This window comes from Oncorhynchus mykiss, chromosome 25 (genome assembly GCF_057628025.1).
Source record: "Oncorhynchus mykiss isolate SJ-2025 chromosome 25, ASM5762802v1, whole genome shotgun sequence".
NCBI classification, from domain to species: Eukaryota; Metazoa; Chordata; class Actinopteri; order Salmoniformes; family Salmonidae; genus Oncorhynchus; species Oncorhynchus mykiss.
In genome coordinates this window covers 67,986,314-68,005,682 of record NC_143046.1, presented here as the reverse complement: position 1 = coordinate 68,005,682, position 19,369 = coordinate 67,986,314, and the positions used below count along the sequence as shown (strand labels likewise).

The following is a 19,369-nucleotide window of genomic DNA, read 5'->3' as shown; positions in this document are numbered from 1 at the left end:
CAAGGATCTGTACACAATTCCTGGAAGCTGAAAATGTCCCAGTTCTTCAATGGCCTGCATACTCACCAGACATGCCACCCAATGAGCATGTTTGGATGCTCTGGATCATTGTGTATGGCAGCGTGTTCCCGCCAATATACAGCAACTTCACACAGCCATTGAAGAGGAGTGGGACAACATTCCACAGCCTGATCAACTCTATGCGAAGGAGATGTCGTGCTGCATGAGGCAAATCGTGGTACCTTTTTTTTAAGGTATCTGTGACCAACAGATCTGTATTCCTAGTCATGTTAAATCCATAGATTAGGGCCTAATGAATTTTTCAATTGACTGATTTTCTTATATGAACTGTAACTCAGTAAAATATTTGAAGTAGTTACATGTTGCATTTATATTTTTGTTCAGTGTATAATGAATGTTTTAAATGGTGATTAAGTATGAAGATTGTTAGGTTGTAATAATTAAATCACCAATATCACCTCGGTTAATAAGCCTATTGCAGAGAAACTCTGGAACTAAAATCAAACTGTTGAGCAGGCCAGGTAGTCTGGATTAAACATGTTGTAAGAGTATGACAGACACCTGTAACTGCTCAGTAACCCGGATTATAATTATCTGCCATTAGTTGATGCTTGTAATCTTGGGAGTTTTCCCTAAAACATAACAGCTACAGTCCTTTTTGACTGGTAACCTACATATCAACAGTCAGAGGACAGAGACAGGGTTTGGTTACATTACACTAAGGCTGCTGAGTGAGGGCTGTGGTTGGTAGAAAAATAATCCCTTTGTCCATATTAGAAACCAAGAGAAAATAATCTCACACCTGAATGTTTTCACAGATGTTGCTCTTCCCCATAAAATAAGCAATAAAAGTAGTGACCTACAAAACAGACACACATTACTCCTCTATTGTCCTTATCTTTCAGGTCACATTCAATTATGGAGAGGCCAGACAACAGTAAAATTGACTATGTTCATTTCCATAATTTCCTGCACACAGAAAAAAACAGAAGTAGGCACAGAAAAAAACATCCCATAACACACAGGGTCTGAAACAAAACTAACCAATCATTTTTATTTTTTACTGAATAAGCACAAGAAATTATTAGGACTTTGAGGCCAACAATATACAGTTAAGGAAGCAGGATCTCAATGTAAAAAATATGTTAGTCAATTTCCGTGCATTCTTTACCCCTACAAACAACTTTATATAAGACAACATAATATAGATACATATGTACTGTACAGAGACAAACTACTGACAGAAGTTTGCTTTTTAGTTCTAGTGTTTATAATGCTGAAAGTTAATGAAATATCGTATTAAATACTGTATTCAATTTGGATCTAGATCAGAGTAGTGATGGATTCAAGTTTCATGAACACTTGAATGTGATGAGTCACTCATTTAATTTCTCAATGTAGAGCAAGACGTTTCCATTACAGATTAGATATGTCACTGACCGGCTCAGAGTAAGTCTCTAGTTAATCCACCCAATTGGAGAATGAAGCCTCGACTTCCCCAAATACAAGACCAAAAGAATCAGACCACACTCTGCATTTAAGATACAGATGGGTCATTCTTATTTTTAGCTATCTTGAGATTCATACATCTTTATTAAATGTTGGGTGTACAGACACACCACACATTGAGTGATTTCTGGGTTTACCCAGATAACATGTAAGATCATAAAATCCCCTTTCCATTAAGAACAGATCTGATGTGTTATTTAGCCCTAAACATTGAAAAGTTCACAGCCCAAAGATAATCCAAAATAACTATGTGAAAGAAAGAGACAAAATGTGGTTGAGAAACCACTAGGTAAACCGTACACCAAAATGTACCTTGTACATCCTTAGGCAGGCAAAAAGACTTTAAGGGGACAGAAAGAGGTCAATCTTAGCTCCTTAAGGCTGCCAGTCTAGAATGCATCTCCTCAATGTCCTCCTCCGACTCATCCTCTGAGGCTGCAGCTGCGGCAGGAGGCTCCATTTCAGGCAGGGCGTCTGTGACTTTGCTGGGCGCTTTGCCAAGGGCACCTGATATGGAACAAACCACCAGGGGTCAGCATGTATAATAGTATTTTTTTTATCCTCGCCAGACAGGCGATAATATACAGCCCCAAACAACTGAGACAAGTTTGATTACCAGAGGGACTATCTTTACCTGCTGTGATCTCAAAGAGGATCTTATCAACTTCCGCCTCTGCTGCCTCCTCCATCTCATCGTCATCCTCCATGCTTTCAAAGGTATCCTCCAACATCTCCTCGATGATACCAGCCTGTGGGATACTCACAACATAAATAATCAATACTCAAACAGTATTTACTCATTTAAACATGGTTTTTCTTCAATATATATTCAAACATAAACTATGTTTGTAGCTTTGGGGCCTCCCGGGTGGTGCAGCGGTCTAAGGCACTGCAGCGCTTGAGGCTTCGCTACAGATCCGGGTTTGGGAGACCCATGAGGCGACGCACAATTGGCCCCGTGTCATCCGGGTTCGGGAGGTTTAGGCCGGCAGAGATGTCCTTTTCCTATCGTGCTCTAGCGACTCCTGTGGCAAGCCGGGCCCATGCACCCCGACACAGTCGGCAGTTGTACGGTGTTTCCTCCGACACATTGGTGCGGCTGGCTTCGGGGTTAAGCAAGCAGTGTGTCAAGAAGCAGTGCGGCTTGGCAGGGTCGTGTTTCGGAGGACCCATGGCTCTCGATCTTCACCTCTCCCGAGTCTGTACAGAAGTTGCAGCGATGGGACAAGACTAACTACCAATTGGATACAACATTGGGGGTAAAAAGAATACTTAAAAATATATATTTGGCAGTGGTTACCTAAACTGGACAGCATCCCTGAGTCCCTGAGACAGCTACACACATAGAGAAACGGACATGAGCAGTGATAGATGTATGCTCCCAACAGACACAAAGTGGCCACAGTGAGTCAGCAGATATGCGACTGACCTTCATCATCTCCTTAGACAGCTCCCTCATGGTGCCCTGGATCTCTGGGATCTTTACTAAGCTCTGCATGGCTTTCATGACCTCTGTGCTCTTCTGAAGGGCCCCAGCTACACGCAATACAGCTGAAAAAAAAACAGCAGAGTCACACACAACCCCTTACAATTGGGATGTGTACTGTAGCATGACATGTAAAGTACATATTCATATTACGGACATAACTTGGCCTGACCACTTGGCTTGACCAGGAAAAACGTAGGATCCTACTAGCTTACAGTTACAAAGCGTTTCTATTAATTTACAGTGCTTTGCGAAAGTATTCGGCCCCCTTGAACTTTGCGACCTTTTGCCACATTTCAGGCTTCAAACATAAAGATATAAAACTGTATTATTTTGTGAAGAGGCCCATGATCACTCTGGATGAACTGCAGAGATCTACAGCTGAGGTGGGAGACTCTGTCCATAGGACAACAATCAGTCGTATATTGCACAAATCTGGCCTTTATGGAAGAGTGGCAAGAAGAAAGCCATTTCTTAAAGATATCCATAAAAAGTGTCGTTTAAAGTTTGCCACAAGCCACCTGGGAGACACACCAAACATGTGGAAGAAGGTGCTCTGGTCAGATGAAACCAAAATGGAACTTTTTGGCAACAATGCAAAACGTTATGTTTGGCGTAAAAGCAACACAGCTGAACACACCATCCCCACTGTCAAACATGGTGGTGGCAGCATCATGGTTTAGGCCTGCTTTTCTTCAGCAGGGACAGGGAAGATGGTTAAAATTGATGGGAAGATGGATGGAGCCAAATACAGGACCATTCTGGAAGAAAACCTGATGGAGTCTGCAAAAGACCTGAGACTGGGACGGAGATTTGTCTTCCAACAAGACAATGATCCAAAACATAAAGCAAAATCTACAATGGAATGGTTCAAAAATAAACATATCCAGGTGTTAGAATGGCCAAGTCAAAGTCCAGACCTGAATCCAATCGAGAATCTGTGGAAAGAACTGAAAACTGCTGTTCACAAATGCTCTCCATCCAACCTCACTGAGCTCGAGCTGTTTTGCAAGGAGGAATGGGAAAAAAATTCAGTCTCTCGATGTGCAAAACTGATAGAGACATACCCCAAGCGACTTACAGCTGTAATCGCAGCAAAAGGTGGCGCTACAAAGTATTAACTTAGGGGGGCTGAATAATTTTGCACGCCCAATTTTTCAGTTTTTGATTTGTTAAAAAAGTTTGAAATATCCAATAAATGTCGTTCCACTTCATGATTGTGTCCCACTTGTTGTTGATTCTTCACAAAGAAATACAGTTTTATATCTTTATGTTTGAAGCCTGAAATGTGGCAAAAGGTCGCAAAGTTCAAGGGGGCCGAATACTTTCGCAAGGCACTGTATCATCAACTGAACTTATCCTGGGTATTTTCAAGATACACATGGCCAAAAGCTCGGCAAACATCTCATTACAAAATCATGTGCATTAATATGGAGTTGGTCCCCCCTTTGCTGCTATAACCTCCTCCACTCTTCTGGGAAGGATTTACACTAGATGTTGGAACATTGCTACAGGGACTTGCTTCCATTCAGCCACAACAGCATTATTGAGGTCGGACACTGGATGTTGGGTGATTAGGCCTGGCTCGAAGTCGGCATTCCAATTCATCCCAATGGTGTTCGATGGAGTTGAGGTTAGGACTCTGTGCAGGCCAGTCAAGTTCTTCCACTCCGATCTTGACAAACCACTTCTGTATGGACCTCGCTTTGTGCACGGGGGCATTGTCATGCGGAAACAGGAAAGGGCCTTCCGCAAACTGTTGCCACAAAGTTGGAAGCACAGAATCGTCTAGAATATCATTGTATTCTATAGCATTAAGACTTCCCTTCACTGGAACTAAGGACCCTAGCTCAAACCATGAAAAACAGCCCCAGATCATTATTCCTCTTTCACCAAACCTTACAGTTGGCACTATGCACTGGGGCAGGTAGCATTCTCCTGGCATCTGCCAAACACAGATTCGTACGTCGGACTGCCTGATGGTGATGTGTGACTTATCACTCCAGAGCTCCAGAGTCCAATGGTGGCGAGCTTTACACTATTCCAGCCGACACTTGGCATTGCACATGGTAATCTTAGGCTAGTGTGCGGCTGCTTGGCCATTGAAACCAATTTCATGAAGCTCCCGACAAACAGTTATTGTGCCGACGTTGATTCCAGAGGCAGTTTGGAATTCGGTAGTGAGTGTTGCAACCAAAGACATTTTTACACCCTATGTGCTTCAGACGTGCCATTCTGTGAGCTTGTGTGGCCTACCACTTTGCGGCTGAACCTTTGTTGCTCCTAGATGTTTCCACTTCACAATAACAGCTCTTACAGTTGACCGGGGCAGCTCTAGCAGGGCAGAAATTTAACGAACTGACTTGTTGGAAAGGTAGAATCCTATGACGGTGCCACATCTAAAGTCACTGAGCTCTTCAGTACGGGCCATTCTACTATTAATGTTTTCTTATGGAGATTGCATGTCTGTGTCCTCAATTTTATACACCAGTCAGCAATGGGTGTGGCTGAAATAGCCTAATCCACTAATTTGAAGGGGTGTCCACATACAATATACACTATATATGCAAAAGTATCTGGTGGCACTACATCAGTTGCTTTAACACTCACAAAGCTGGTTCTTCATGCTGAGTAGTACAGAGTTCATTTGGGCTTTGGAAGCATAAAGTTTGCTGACTGCACGCTTCGACTGGATCATCTCTTTTGCAAGAACCACACACACGTCCCGGTGTCCCTTTTTAGCAGCATCTTTAATGGATCTCTTTACCTTCTCCTCCTCCCTCTGAATGTCTGAGATACAAGAGAGGAACAATGAGAAACTGCTAAATAATGTAATATAACAAACTGTAATGTATACATAAGTTTGACAGCAGCTTTCATTTGTGTAGGTTGTCTACCAAATGTGCATTGGTGATGAAATTTCACTTCCTTATGTTATAAAATACATATTACCAAGACAAATATTATTATTCATGTTCTGAATCGTTCAGTGGGGTCTTTGTCTCACATTTCATTAACAGTAGTATACCCAAAAACTGTTGACAGAGCGGTGCAGCTTTCTCGCAGAAACGTTTGAGGATTTTACATGTTGTGGTGGTTGTCTTCAAAGTCATTTCCACAGGTCGGAAAAAGAAAAAGCTGGATTAAATGTAAAAGGCTTTTAAACTTTTTTGAAATAAACAGTAGGTTCAGTGTTCCATTGATATTTCACAAAGATATGCTTTTTTTGATGAGAAATCTTTTTAAAAAATAACAGGAAAATATCGCATTGAGAAGTGTATACTAAAATCTGATAATACTACGTCTCAAAATCGATATCTATGCCCTGCGGATTTGAGAAGAAAGATGCCGAGTTCAACCTGAAAGTGAGCCTTCATTCTTGCACAGCATCCAACCTATAGCTGACACGAAGCTGTGTAATTTAACCGTTGATTTAGTCACCCTAATTTTGGCCATCCTACAAGGGTAAAAACTCCAATAACTTTTGAATGGATTTTGATAGACATGAGGTTTGGTCCATTGGTTTAACAGTAGTTTTTTTTTACCCATTAGTGAAAATATGAGATTTTGATTGGACACCCTACTTTGTGTTTATGTTGCTTTAGTGTATTGAAAAGATTTGCTCTCTGACATTCTTAGAGTAACAAAGAGAGTAACAAAGCAAAGTTGCACTGGACCTCACATAAAAGCTCTTCTTCTCACCTCGAATTTGTCTGTCAATCACTCTCATCTCCTTCCTGATTTTGAGTGACCATTCATTTACCTTAAATGATAGAAAAATTAAATTAAGCGTAAAAAGAGTAAAATATGACATTAACTGTGCTATTCACTGTAAAGGTTCGAGGAAATGTAGTGTAAACACAGCATATTTGAGACAGAACCAAGAAAACGTGCTTTAGATTGTTGGTTTGTTTACATCCGAAGACTGCTACCTGCTGCTTGTACTATAACGTTATCTGTGTGGCTAGCCATAGCATTTTCGTGAATAAAGTTTGTAAAGATACGCTACACATTCTTGCAATACAAGTAGCAAGCACAGACAAGCACTTAGCTTGCTAGCTAACAAGCAAACTGAAATGCTAACGTTAGCTAGCTCAGCAACAGTTGCCTAGCTAACGTTAGTTGGCTAACGTTAGGGAGCCAGCTCGTTTACGTTATCTGCCTTGGTCAACGTTATCTAGCTAGCTAACGTTGCATTAGCTACTTTAAAACACAACGCTATTCCATTGAAGTTGAGATACGACTGAGAATAGTTATTCAATAAACGCAACACCGTCGCCATGCCATAAATAACCAGAGCTGGCTAACTTCGAATGCATTGTTTGGCTCGCTGATAGCTGGCTAGCTCGCAAGCTCGTCGCCCCTTACCAGAATCCTTTACTTACCAGGTCTTTCGGTGGTTTATCGTGTGTTTTCCCGAACAGCCCCATGTTGATTACAACGTAAACGTTAACTAACTTAGCTAAACTGATAATAATACAGAAAACCACAGAAAAAGTGTCATACACCTTCAACCACTTCCTGATTCCAAGCTACGCCACTTCGCCTCACAGGCCACGTTCCAATACGTGCACGCAATCTTCTTTTCCTGTATTTTTTCCTTGAATCTAAATGACTGAAACTATGTAGTGCTAAATGCAAAATAATGCTAACATTTATCAAACGTATTCAATATTTCCAAATGATAAGGTCGTCAATATACTTCAACCAATAGACCCAAAGCATGACATCAGAGATAGGCCTAGCAAATGTAATGTGTTTTGGATCCAACACAATGCAGTGAGTGGTATGCTACCTGGTGGCCACTTAAATTGTAGAAACCGCAGGAACACATAGCCTAATAACTAGCCCGTGGGAATGTCTACATGGCTCATAAGCGTTCAGCACCATGGACAGCTAGCTAGCTACACGATGAAAGTGAACTAAAACAAAGGACTGATCACAGATTCAGCACCATGGCCGCTGAACAGCGTTGAATCCGAGTAGGTCATATGAGTGAAGATTCAGCTCACCTGTGTTGTATTGTGGTTAGGTCCCCTGAAACCTAGAATTGTAGGCTATAACTAAAGGAATACATTGAAGATATTTGGAAATACTGCACTCTGACTCTTTGGTATCAGCTTCATAACTTGAGCTTCACCTGTTCAATTCCAGTATTCCAGTTCAATTACAGCCTCTCAGTAATACTTTTGGCTTTGGTATATATCAACATTGAGGTATGCCTAGGCTTACATATCTGTATGATGGTGACATGACACTAGGCCTGTGATCCCTTTGTATGTGGAGTGTCAATGGAGGGTGTGCAACTCAATATTAGGAATGTGTTCATAATGTTTTGTACAGTTAGTGTATATCCATCCAGTGGTCTGCAAAAAAAAAGGGTATTACAGAGGTCAATATAACTTGTTGTTTTTATAGCATTTTGCCTGGCAGGATTGCTTCTCGTGGCAAATCCACTTATCCCTACACTAGCAGACCATGCCCTACACTGTCACTCATGACGTAAAGGCAGATTCCCTTTCAAGGACTTCTAGATTTTTCTCTCATATGGTCTGTCGCACCAATCAAATACACCTTTGGTGAATTTTAACCAATAACAGATAGCAGGGGCGGGTTTTAAAGGCATTCCAGACTGATCTTTACAATTGCGCATGTTTGCTTGGATTGCCGGATGGTACTGTAGCCATATAGAGGCTGAGAGAATCCTGTGGACATCCAGGCTCACTGGGATTAGGTTGAATGAGTTGACTATAAACCGTTTGTTTTACATAACAGCTAGTAATTCAGTCAGCACTGTGTAAACTAACTCTAAAATAGATGCTGAAAACGAAAGGCATAATTTAAAATAGCCTACAGTCACGCATAGTGGAGTATTTTATTTTTCTAATCGGAAAGGTGTCAAGTGTCAGTCGTAACGTGGAATAGCGCAAGCTAACAGCTACGTTCATTATGTCAGTAGTAGGTATTGATGTGGGTTTCCAAAATTGTTACATCGCTGTTGCCAGAAGCGGCGGCATTGAAACCATTGCCAATGAATACAGTGACAGATGTACGCCGTAAGTATATCATTGACACTATATAGAATGTGACTGTGCGCAATGTTTGCAACTGGATGCGCGCTATAGCCTACCTGATGGCGTAGTGATCAAATGCTTCTACGATGGATGTTTCATGTGTAATTATGAATATCTTACATTGGAGGATGACATTACATTGGATAGTATTTTTTCTTCCATGTACATGCGTAACCTATTGATTGGTATATTTTTCAGCTTTGCGTATTACATCGTTATAACGTCGTCTCCATTCTCAGAAGTCTTTGTTACATGTTAATTTTACCAAATGACTTAATAGTTGCAATCGTATACGTATATGGAATTTTTGGCCTTATCTTACACTTTTCTATCCTATCCTGTTCCGAGACATGATTTTTAAGGCTTGGCGATAGCCTACGCCCAAATATGACCAAATTGTTCAGTATTAGAATGTTTTTGTTGATTTCTTTCTATATCTCATGTCTTATCGTTGGTTTAATGAATATGTTTACATTACTCTATTTTTGAAATAAGATCTGTTGTGGGGGTTTTTTCAAAGCAGGCCCATGCGTTGAGTGTCAACAAAATGTAGGCTATATCGCATTTTATTTCTTGCGATCATCATTGCATTTGATGGGACTTGACTGTTGTGATAATTTTTTTGCTCTCAGACATAGAGTACGACAAATTCCCATGTGGACAGAATCATTTGAACAAAGATAAATATAGGCTCTAGATTGGCTGCTTGTAAGCCTATGGCTGCTTGTAAGCCTATGTAAATGTGACTATCATACACACGTTATGACGTTGGAAGAGGTGACTGTGAAAAACATGGAGCCTTATGGCCTAAAGTTTAGTTGACACTAATTCCTTTCGAATCTGCAAGATTCCACCTGCTCCTCCGAACATGCCACTGTGCAAGGTGCACCAATACTCTCAGTGAGAGGGAATGTAATGACCTGGGTTTTATTACAGCCTGCTCTTGCAAATAACTACAATTTCCAAATAACTAAAATGACATCAGAGCAACTGCAGGCATCTTTTTCTATGCATAGAAAAACCCGGATCACTCTTTGTCAGCAACACAATGAGCTGATGCCGGAAGTGTATCAGTTAAATTAGTTAAGAAAGGGATATTATTAATGAGCACGAATTCTTCGGAATCCTCTTCCCGAAAAGGTCTGAAGCTTCTGCGCATGTGCGGTATTCTCTACTTTACTCACGGTCTTTGCTCTACTCGTTCGGCTGCCCAGATAACAGGCTACTATTTTAAATATTTGAAGGTGAACTGTTCTGTCTTACTGCCCTAATTCATAATACTTTCACATACTCCCTTGTGAAATTCCCTTAATTATCTGCAGATTTTCAACCTCCATCGTTCTAAACTGGTATTCTTCTTTCTGTGTCAATCTATCTTGTAGCCTACCATCAACCATTAGGCCTATAGCATATTTTTTATGTATTTATTTGTTTTGGTTCCCCAGGGCTTGGGTGTCTCTGGCCTCCAAAAACCGCACCATTGGAAATGCAGCCAAGGGTCAAGTAAGATAATCAAATGAGAATAGATTTTATAGTACTAGTACTGTGCTGATAAATACTTTTTGGGAAATTATCAAATTGGTCAGGATCAAATCACATGTAAGTAAAAATGTTTTATTTCAGATTATAACAAATTTCAAAAACACAGTCCATGGCTTCAAGAAGTTCCATGGCAGAGCGTTCGATGACCCATATGTCCAGGGGGAGAAACCCAAGTTGCCTTACAGCTTGCACAAGCTGGCCAGTGGCAACACTGGAATCAAGGTAACACCACTGTACACATTTCCACTCGGTTCCCTTTTCACTGCACTCCATTTATATTTTCTTCTCTTTAGCTCCATCACCCCATGGTCCATTGTCACTATGTACAGTACCATTGTTATTTTGCTCAATTGTTTGTATTTTATACTGTATTTGACCCACAAAGAAGATAATTTTGCAGTTTTAAAGCTAATTTTCTTGTAGTTTTATACATTTTGCCATGTCTAATGTGTATTCATGCGATATTGAGTGACTCAAACATCACCATAAAATCTATGGGCTGAAAAACTTAGCTAAGAAACATAAGCCGACATGGGCTAGTTGATCTGTACATTTCGGAGAAGTTCTAAATAGCACTGTATGGTATGCAATGACTGACATGACAAGAGGAAAACTGATGATGCACTACTCCATTTTGAAATTGCACTGTGTGAATTTATTATTACATATTTCAAGAGTAAGTTGAAAGCCAGACTGAGTTCCTTATTATTATTTTTTTTTTGGGGGGGGGGGGAGCCCGCACACCCCATGCCGACCCCACAGTTTGGGAACCACTGGTCTAAATGGCCTAAATTAAAACTGTGTCCCATTCATAGGTGCGTTATCTGGATGAGGACAAGGTATTCACAATTGAGCAGGTAACAGCAATGCTGCTGACCAAGCTGAAGGAAACTTCAGAGAGCGCCCTCAAGAAGCCAGTTGTGGACTGTGTGATCTCTGTGAGTTACAACAATATATTGCAATACACTGAAAATGGAACTAGTCAACATAATAACAATATAGCTACTGCACATGTGAATATACCATGAAACTAACCATACAAATATTTCCATCCTATTTCAAGTTTATTCTTTTCTAACAAGAGTTTTGTTTCATAGGTTCCAAGTTTTTTCACCGATGCAGAGAGGAGGTCTGTGATGGATGCCACCCAAATTGCAGGGTTGAACTGTCTGCGTCTGATCAATGACACCACGGCAGGTCAGTGGTTTCCACAGAGTGTCTTTAGATTTATTGATTCTAGTTGCCTAAAGCATTAATGTGTATTTAATTGTTTCACAACACATGTTTTTATTTCTAGCAACAACTTTTTTTGATTAGGGAATATCATTATCCCAAAATAGGCTGGGGTTCCCTAGAGACTGCAGTTTTGCAAGTCTTAGTTTTCTCCCCTTAATCAGCAGGCACTGATATTCACAGAGGGCATTTGAAAAGCCCCTTGTTGGATTTGTAGACCTGTGTAGGTCTGCCTTTAAGCTACAATGTGTAGGCCTTTAAGCTACAATGTGTAGGCCTTTAAGCTACAATGTGTAGGCCTTTAAGCTACAATGTGTAGGCCTTTAAGCTACAATGTGTATTCCTTTAAGCTACAATGTGTAGGCCTTTAAGCTACAATGTGTAGGTCTTTAAGTTACAATGTGTAGGCCTTTAAGCTACAATGTGTAGGCATTTAAGCTACAATGTGTAGGCCTTTAAGCTACAATGTGTAGGTCTTTAAGCTACAATGTGTATTCCTTTAAGCTACAATGTGTAGGTCTTTAAGCTACAATGTGTAGGCCTTTAAGCTACAATGTGTAGGCCTTTAAGCTACAATGTGTAGGCCTTTAAGCTGACAAACAAATAATCATATTTTGTGATATTAGGTTTAGGGGACCAGAATGACTTTATAACATATACATTACTTATATTCATTTCCATCCACTAAGATGCTCTTATTCCTGCAGTGGTGTAGTGTTATTCATTAGAGTGTCTCATATTGTTGTTTCTAAATGGCAGTGGCCCTGGCTTATGGGATCTACAAACAGGACCTGCCCACCCCAGAAGAGAAGCCACGCAATGTGGTGTTCGTGGACCTGGGACATTCATCATTCCAGGTCTCCATATCAGCCTTTAACAAAGGCAAACTCAAGGTGGATTTTTATTCCTAAAGTACTGAAGCCTATCACTATTTTCACCCTTCTTTTTAAATGATTTATTCCATATTTAACCCCTAACTGTCTGGTCAATTAACCAGGTCCTGGCAACAGCCTTTGACCCCTACCTGGGTGGGCGTAACTTTGATGAGGCACTTGTGGATAACTTCTGCGAGGAATTCAAGGCAAGGTACAAGCTCAATGTGAGGGAGAACCCCAGGGCTATTCTGCGGCTGTCACAGGAATGTGAGAAACTGAAGAAGTTGATGAGCGCCAACTGCTCTGACCTTCCCATTAACATTGAGTGCTTCATGAATGACATTGATGTGACAGGCAAGATGAACAGGTACACATATCGATTTGTGACCCCTTCGTTTAGCTTCCTATAGTCTTAGAGATTTATATGCATTAATGATAATTCCACTTTTCCCCTTCCTTTTCATTTTCAGAGTCCAGTTTGAAGAACTGTGTGCACCCTTTTTGATGAGAGTAGAGGCACCATTGAAAGCAGTTATGGAACAATCAAGTACGTCATTTTTATCAAATCGAATTTGATTTAGTAGATGAACATCCGTGGTGACAGTAAATTATATTTCAACAGTAACCAGAACATGTATTATTTTACCCTCTCTGTGTGTTTGTGTTTTGTGTCAGAGCTGAGCCGGGATGAGATCTATGCAGTGGAGGTGGTAGGAGGAGCCACCAGGATCCCTTCCATTAAAGAGAGGATCTCCAAGTTCTTTGGCAAAGATGTCAGCACCACACTCAATGCAGATGAGGCTGTGGCACGGGGCTGTGCTCTTCAGGTACTCCCCTATCCTCTTACAGAGATGGAAACTTCAGTCATCAATTGTATATGATTTGCTGTAATATTCAGTGTGTAACAAAGTGATTGTGTGTTTGTGTCCTTGTTTGGGTGTGTGTTTGTTTATGTATGTGTGTGTGTGTAGTGTGCAATTATGTCCCCAGCGTTTAAGGTGCGTGAATTCTCTATCACTGATGTGGTTCCCTTTCCCATCACCCTGCGTTGGAAGTCCCCCACAGAAGATGGAGTTGGGTAAGGGCACCTACTCAGCTGGCTCTATAGAAAGAAACATGCGTCTGTAGGTACAGTGTTGTTTATAGTAAGATGAGCAGACATCACAACTCAGTGTTTCCCTCTGTGTTTGTCTTGACCTCATTCAACACCACTGTCTGTTCTACAGAGAATGTGAGGTGTACAGTAAGAACCATGCAGCACCCTTCTCCAAAGTCATCACCTTCCACAAGAAGGAGCCCTTTGACTTGGAAGCGTTCTACAGCCTCCCACAGGAGCTGCCTTACCCGGACATCAGGATAGGTACACCTGCTTATTCAACTCAGGCCTCTGCAGTTCTTCCATCTTTAATGTACCTGTTCAAGGAATTTGAAGGTGGTCTCACTGAACATAAAATATGTAGCTGTAACACCCGGATGGCACTTTGCTATTCTGCCTTGAGATCCCCTTACAAGACAGAGCAGTGTGCTCTATGGAATTCAGCTCCAATATGTCTGTAATGGCTATTTGCAAGTGTTCCCTGGTGGCCAGCCTGATGACGAACATTGAAACCCTATAGTGGGGGTCTCCCACCTGGCTGGTAATTAGGACTCAGGCTTAATCTCTCATGGAACACTGCGTCCCTATGAGTCACAGGAGTCATTTACAGAGCCGAGCTGTGTGTGTGAGTGTGTGCATTATAAGGGGGTGTCGCAGATGGGATTTCAGTTTGAAAGAAGTGCAATTACTAGCTAGTCAGACCTCATCCTCTTTCCCTTGTCTCTGATGGACATGTCAATTCTCCAGTGTGTTTGTGTCATTTCTTCTGACTCCATCAGGTGTGACATTTGAACGTCTCTCTCCCTCCATCCCTTTCTCTCTTGCTTTCTCAGGGCGTTTTTCTGTTCAGAATGTGGTTCCCCAGCCTGATGGAGAGAGCTCCAAAGTGAAGGTCAAAGTGCGCGTCAACGTGCATGGCATCTTCAGTGTTTCCAGTGCCTCCCTGATCGAGAAGCAGAAGGGTGAAGGAGAGGATGTTCAGATGGACATGGAACCCACTGTGCAGAATGAAGGAAGGCCAGAGGACCAGGTAAGAGAGATCAGAGGAGTGAGAAGATTCACCTGAATTTCACATTTGTGAAGTTCGTTTTTCAGCCACTTCACAGTATTTTAAGATTTCAGAGCGACAAAGAAGCTGTTGTTTAATCTTCCCTTTGAATGTCTTAGGTCTAAGACTTAAAGCACTGATTTGACCTCATGTCTTTTTCTATGTGGTTATTTTCACTCAAGCCCATTTTCTCTCTATTCTTGGCTCTTGAAGCTGCACCCCTTTCCTCTCATTGAAGATGACACCTTTAACTATATGGAGGAGGTTTGTGGTCACTGTGTGTGATTAGTCCTCACTCCAATCCCTTTTCATACTCCACTTCACCCTCTGCGAGGTGAAGTCCAATGCTGGTCTCATCTGTGGAGCACTGGTCTCACTAAGGTTCATCACATTGAGCTTGAGAGAACGGGTGTGTTTGTATAACCAGGCTTGGCAGTGTGTGACGCCAGAGGATACATGAAGCCAGTGGAATAGCTATTAAGATTCATATACTTTCCACATCTTCATAGCTCTATCCTTCACAGGCTGTGCTGTACCTGTGTCTGCTATAAAAAAAACAATCATCCTCCACTCCTTTGATATGATCAGGATGTCAGTGTATTTGAATGTGTTACTCATACAGATCATAACATTCTAATTGGAATCTCTGAACAGTAGAGATTTTGATTAGATTAAAGCAACTGTCCAGTGAAAATCTTATTCCGTTGTTGACTCGTATTGACTCGTTGTTGACTCGTATTTGTGGCCAAAGCAAAAATTAGAGAAAACTCCACTTAAACTCCACCTAAAACTTGTATCTCAAACACACCAGTCCAACACAGAAAATTAGCTTTTTAACTTACTTAATTACCATATTTTGGAAGGAAAACAATTTCACTCATATTGTAATTAATTATAGGTCATATTTCATAGAAATCTGGAAACACTGCACAGTTACTTTAACAGGAGGGGTGTGCAGCTTGAAGTAAGCTGGTTTAGATAGACATAGGTGTAACATAATGAATTTCACTACTAAGGTGGTCCATGAGTCAAACCTACTGGAAGTAGAGCAGCCAAGAGTTGATTGTAATATTCAGGTGATGTTGCTGTGAGAGTGTTCTACTGTCTCAGACTAAAATGCAGGTGGACCAGGAGAGTCAAGGCCAGGGGGACCAGCAGAATGAGGATGTCAGTTCCTGCAGTAAGGTGAATACATTCATAATAAGAAACTATAATTACACTTAAACTTTTATGTCTTGTGAAACACTGAGAATCAATATAAGAGTTGGAACTGATTTATTTGTTTAATCTCCCAACAAAGGAGAGAGTCCCTGGTGAGAAGCAGGACCCAGCAGCAGGGGGAAGCAAGCCCAAAGTCAAAGTGAAAAGCACTGACCTTCCCATCCTGGCCAACATCATCAGACAGCTGGACAGGGGGGTCCTCAATGACTTTGTGGAGTATGAGGTGAGTCACTCTTAAGGCCTTCCCAGCAGCGGAGTCATATTCTCATTGTAATGCTGGTCGTGTCGACTGGGGAAAAAACTTTGACCCTAAGGAAAGCTTATTGTAAAGTAAAACGTACCTGCCTTGTTTAGTTCAAAGACATAAAACATGAGTAGGAAGGGTTTCTGTATGAAGGTTAACAATCTGAACCACCTTTGGAAATGTAACAGCAGGTTCTGCATTAGTTTTCTCATTCATGATTGACCTATGTAGTCCACGTCTACAAAACTGTGGCAGATGATGTACCTCACTGTGTCCTATATTTTTGTGTGGCTGGATTCCATTGAGCCGCCTGGGAGTGGGTATTAGAGGAGGCGGAAGGCTGATTTTGGCTCTCAGCACACGTGCCTCCCTCTGTCGCTCTCTCCTTTTCTCTCTCTGTACTTCAGAGCCAGATGATCGTCCAGGACAAGCTGGAGAAAGAGAGGAATGATGCTAAGAATGCTGTGGAGGAATATGTGTATGACCTGCGGGACAAACTGTGTGGCATCTATGAGAAGTACACCACTGAGGAGGTAAGAACCTAGATTAACATATTCCTTTCAACTAATAAATAAATATTGCCACATTGAACAAAGAACAAGGCTTTGCAATACATCATGTGTTTACTGATACCTGTTTTGGCCTTTCTCACCTTCCAAAAAGGACAGTAATCGTCTGACAATGATGCTCGAAGACACGGAGAACTGGCTTTATGAGGAGGGAGAGGACCAAGACAAACAGGTCTATGTGGACAAGCTGGAAGATCTCAAGGTTAGTGTTCATTTAGCATAAAGGATTTTTATATCCAGCCTCTGCCTGCACCCATCTGCTATTATGGCAGTTCTGAAATCAGGAGCAAGATACGTGAATAATAAACAAATGTTTTTGGGGGCATTTAGGTGAACCGTGTAATCTCCATTTGAAAACATTAACCTCCGTTTGAAGGTTTGGCTTCGTGACTCAGCATTTTTTTGGTGACTTGACTGATGTGATTTGACTGATGTCCTTTTCCAGAGTTTTGGCCAGCCCATTCAGGACAAACACAGGGAGCAGGAGGACAGGCCGAGGGCATTTGAAGAAATGGGCAAGAAGATCCAACTCTATATGAAGGCTGTGGAGCTTTACAAACAGAAGGTAAAAATGTGAATACTTTTCAGCATCCTTTCATCTTTGTGATCTTTTTGTTTTTCTGGATTGCACTGATGTCAGAAAAGGCATTATCATGTTATTGCGTGCTTGTTATCTCCTACTTTAGAAACATTGAAGCCGTTCTATGATTGAACCACCAATCACTAAAGTTCAGTGTGAGATGCAGTGAAATGATGCTGAGACCATTTACAATGCTCCCTTTTCTCTGTGAACTACTACACCACTGCTCTGTTGGGATTGTGCTAATTACTTTCCCTGTGTTACCTTTTCCATATTCAGTACACTCCATTTTACTTGTTTAGTGTCATGAGTCCGTCTGTGGCCTGTAGAGTTTTCAAACCTGGTTAGATCAATGTCATAGTCATTTTATGAGCAATTGTGACACTATCTGTTCTAGGACTTAATATGTTTCTGAGTTTAACCCAGGATGTATGTAATAAACGATCTGTGAAATTTAGATTAATTAATTATTTTGTGAGGGTATAGATGAGGTAATTTACATAATGAGATAGAGGTGGTCTAGCTCTAATTGTTTTGTTTCCTATCTACACTCAGGATGAACGTTACCAGCATCTGAATACTGAGGAGATGAGCAACGTGGAGAAGTGTGTAAATGAAAGTATGGGCTGGATGAACAGCAAGATGAATGCCCAGAGCCAACTCACCATCGCCCAGGACCCAGTAGTCAAAGTAGCAGACATAATTTCCAAAATACAGGTGTGTGTGATAAGAGGGTATGATTCAACCATATGACATGCTATTGGCACATCGTCACCAGTTACTTATCGTTTTAATAATACTGCATGTTCCGATCTCCCACATATACCTATACTTTAGGAACTGGATGAAGTATGCAACCCAGTGGTCAACCGGCCGAAGCCCAAAGCAGAGGATGTGTCAGAAGAGAACTACAAGAGCAACGGGGCCCATAACGGCCCAAGGCAAGGAGCTGATGGGAAGGGAGAGGCAAAGGGAAGCAACCAGACAAAGCCTCCCTCAGGAGAGATGGAGATTGACTGAGCCCCTCTCTGCCAAACAAGCTCTGCTATCATCACTCTAGCTCCCATCAGAGCAGGTCTACCCAAACATACATAGTATATCAAGGGACCATTTTTCCATGTCCGCCACCACTCAGCAGGCTGTTTTGTGCATTTGTATTTAGAGTCCCCCTGTTTGATTTTTACCTTTTTAGACTTTCCCTTGTATGTTACAATGGTGCACTCCTTCTTGAGTGGTTAGACAATGCCATATATAGTCATTAACTGTAAAACTAGATATAGATTAAAACAATGCAGGCTCTCCCAAAAATAGTTTTTCTAAACCATATGTGTTTGCATTTCAAAAGTCCCATAAGCAGATCTCTAAGGTGACTCTTATTGCACATAACCTTGTAGTGAAACATAAGTAGAATTACTGTCTGAACAAACGCTAAGGCTTATTAAACTATTAGTAAACTATGTATGCAATAATACATATTATATATATTTGTATTTAATATATTAATTTGAAAAGATGTCTGTATGTCTAGATTCTGTAAATATTATTTTAGTAATTTAAACTGGCCAGTGCATATAGTTGTGTATAGGATACATTCCTAGTGTTGAAATGGGTGACACACCACAACTGTCAAGTAGCAAGACAAGAGAGCAAGGTGCTGCCTATTCTTTTACTTGTTTTCATGCATTTCCATATTTGAATCATGAGATTTTAAGACGGCAAGTAATAAATGCATTATTTTTGTCTTTAAGACAAACATTGTGTTATTTCATTATTGATCGAAATGTAATTGACTAAAGTGCTAAAGATGTGTAATCAAAGTATCTTCATCTTATTTAAGACTATTATGCTACAAAACTCTAGAGGATGTTACT

General features: G+C 41.0%; 2 protein-coding genes across 7 annotated transcripts; one reads left to right on the top strand and one right to left on the bottom strand.

The window, feature by feature from the left end:
* Positions 1 to 1,048: 1,048 nt before the first annotated feature.
* On the bottom strand, positions 1,049 to 7,935 carry chmp3 (charged multivesicular body protein 3). Of its 5 annotated transcripts, XR_016491519.1 has the most exons (7): positions 7,402 to 7,935; positions 6,719 to 6,779; positions 5,627 to 5,806; positions 2,960 to 3,081; positions 2,831 to 2,865; positions 2,165 to 2,730; positions 1,049 to 2,037 (listed from the first exon to the last, which is right to left on the bottom strand). XR_016491519.1 is itself a non-coding variant. In NM_001165067.2 (6 exon segments), coding segments are annotated over 6 exon segments (663 nt in total). In that variant the 5' UTR covers positions 7,447 to 7,526; the 3' UTR covers positions 1,050 to 1,897.
* Positions 7,936 to 8,640: 705 nt separating this feature from the next.
* Positions 8,641 to 19,251, top strand: LOC110505605 (heat shock 70 kDa protein 4L). 2 transcript variants are annotated; one of them, XM_021584929.3, is made up of 20 exons: positions 8,648 to 9,072; positions 10,536 to 10,593; positions 10,714 to 10,854; positions 11,448 to 11,570; positions 11,730 to 11,829; positions 12,625 to 12,758; positions 12,863 to 13,107; positions 13,211 to 13,287; positions 13,416 to 13,567; positions 13,712 to 13,818; positions 13,967 to 14,100; positions 14,670 to 14,866; positions 15,098 to 15,148; positions 15,995 to 16,069; positions 16,185 to 16,328; positions 16,757 to 16,882; positions 17,013 to 17,120; positions 17,364 to 17,483; positions 18,054 to 18,215; positions 18,336 to 19,251. In XM_021584929.3, the coding sequence occupies exons 1-20, from the start codon at positions 8,966 to 8,968 to the stop codon at positions 18,516 to 18,518; spliced, it is 2,544 nt and encodes an 847-aa protein (XP_021440604.1). In that variant the 5' UTR covers positions 8,648 to 8,965; the 3' UTR covers positions 18,519 to 19,251. The 2 variants fall into 2 exon arrangements, with proteins under 2 accessions (XP_021440605.1, XP_021440604.1); XM_021584930.3 differs by lacking the exon at positions 15,098 to 15,148 and having other exon boundaries at positions 8,641 to 9,072.
* The last annotated feature ends 118 nt before the right edge of the window (positions 19,252 to 19,369 follow it).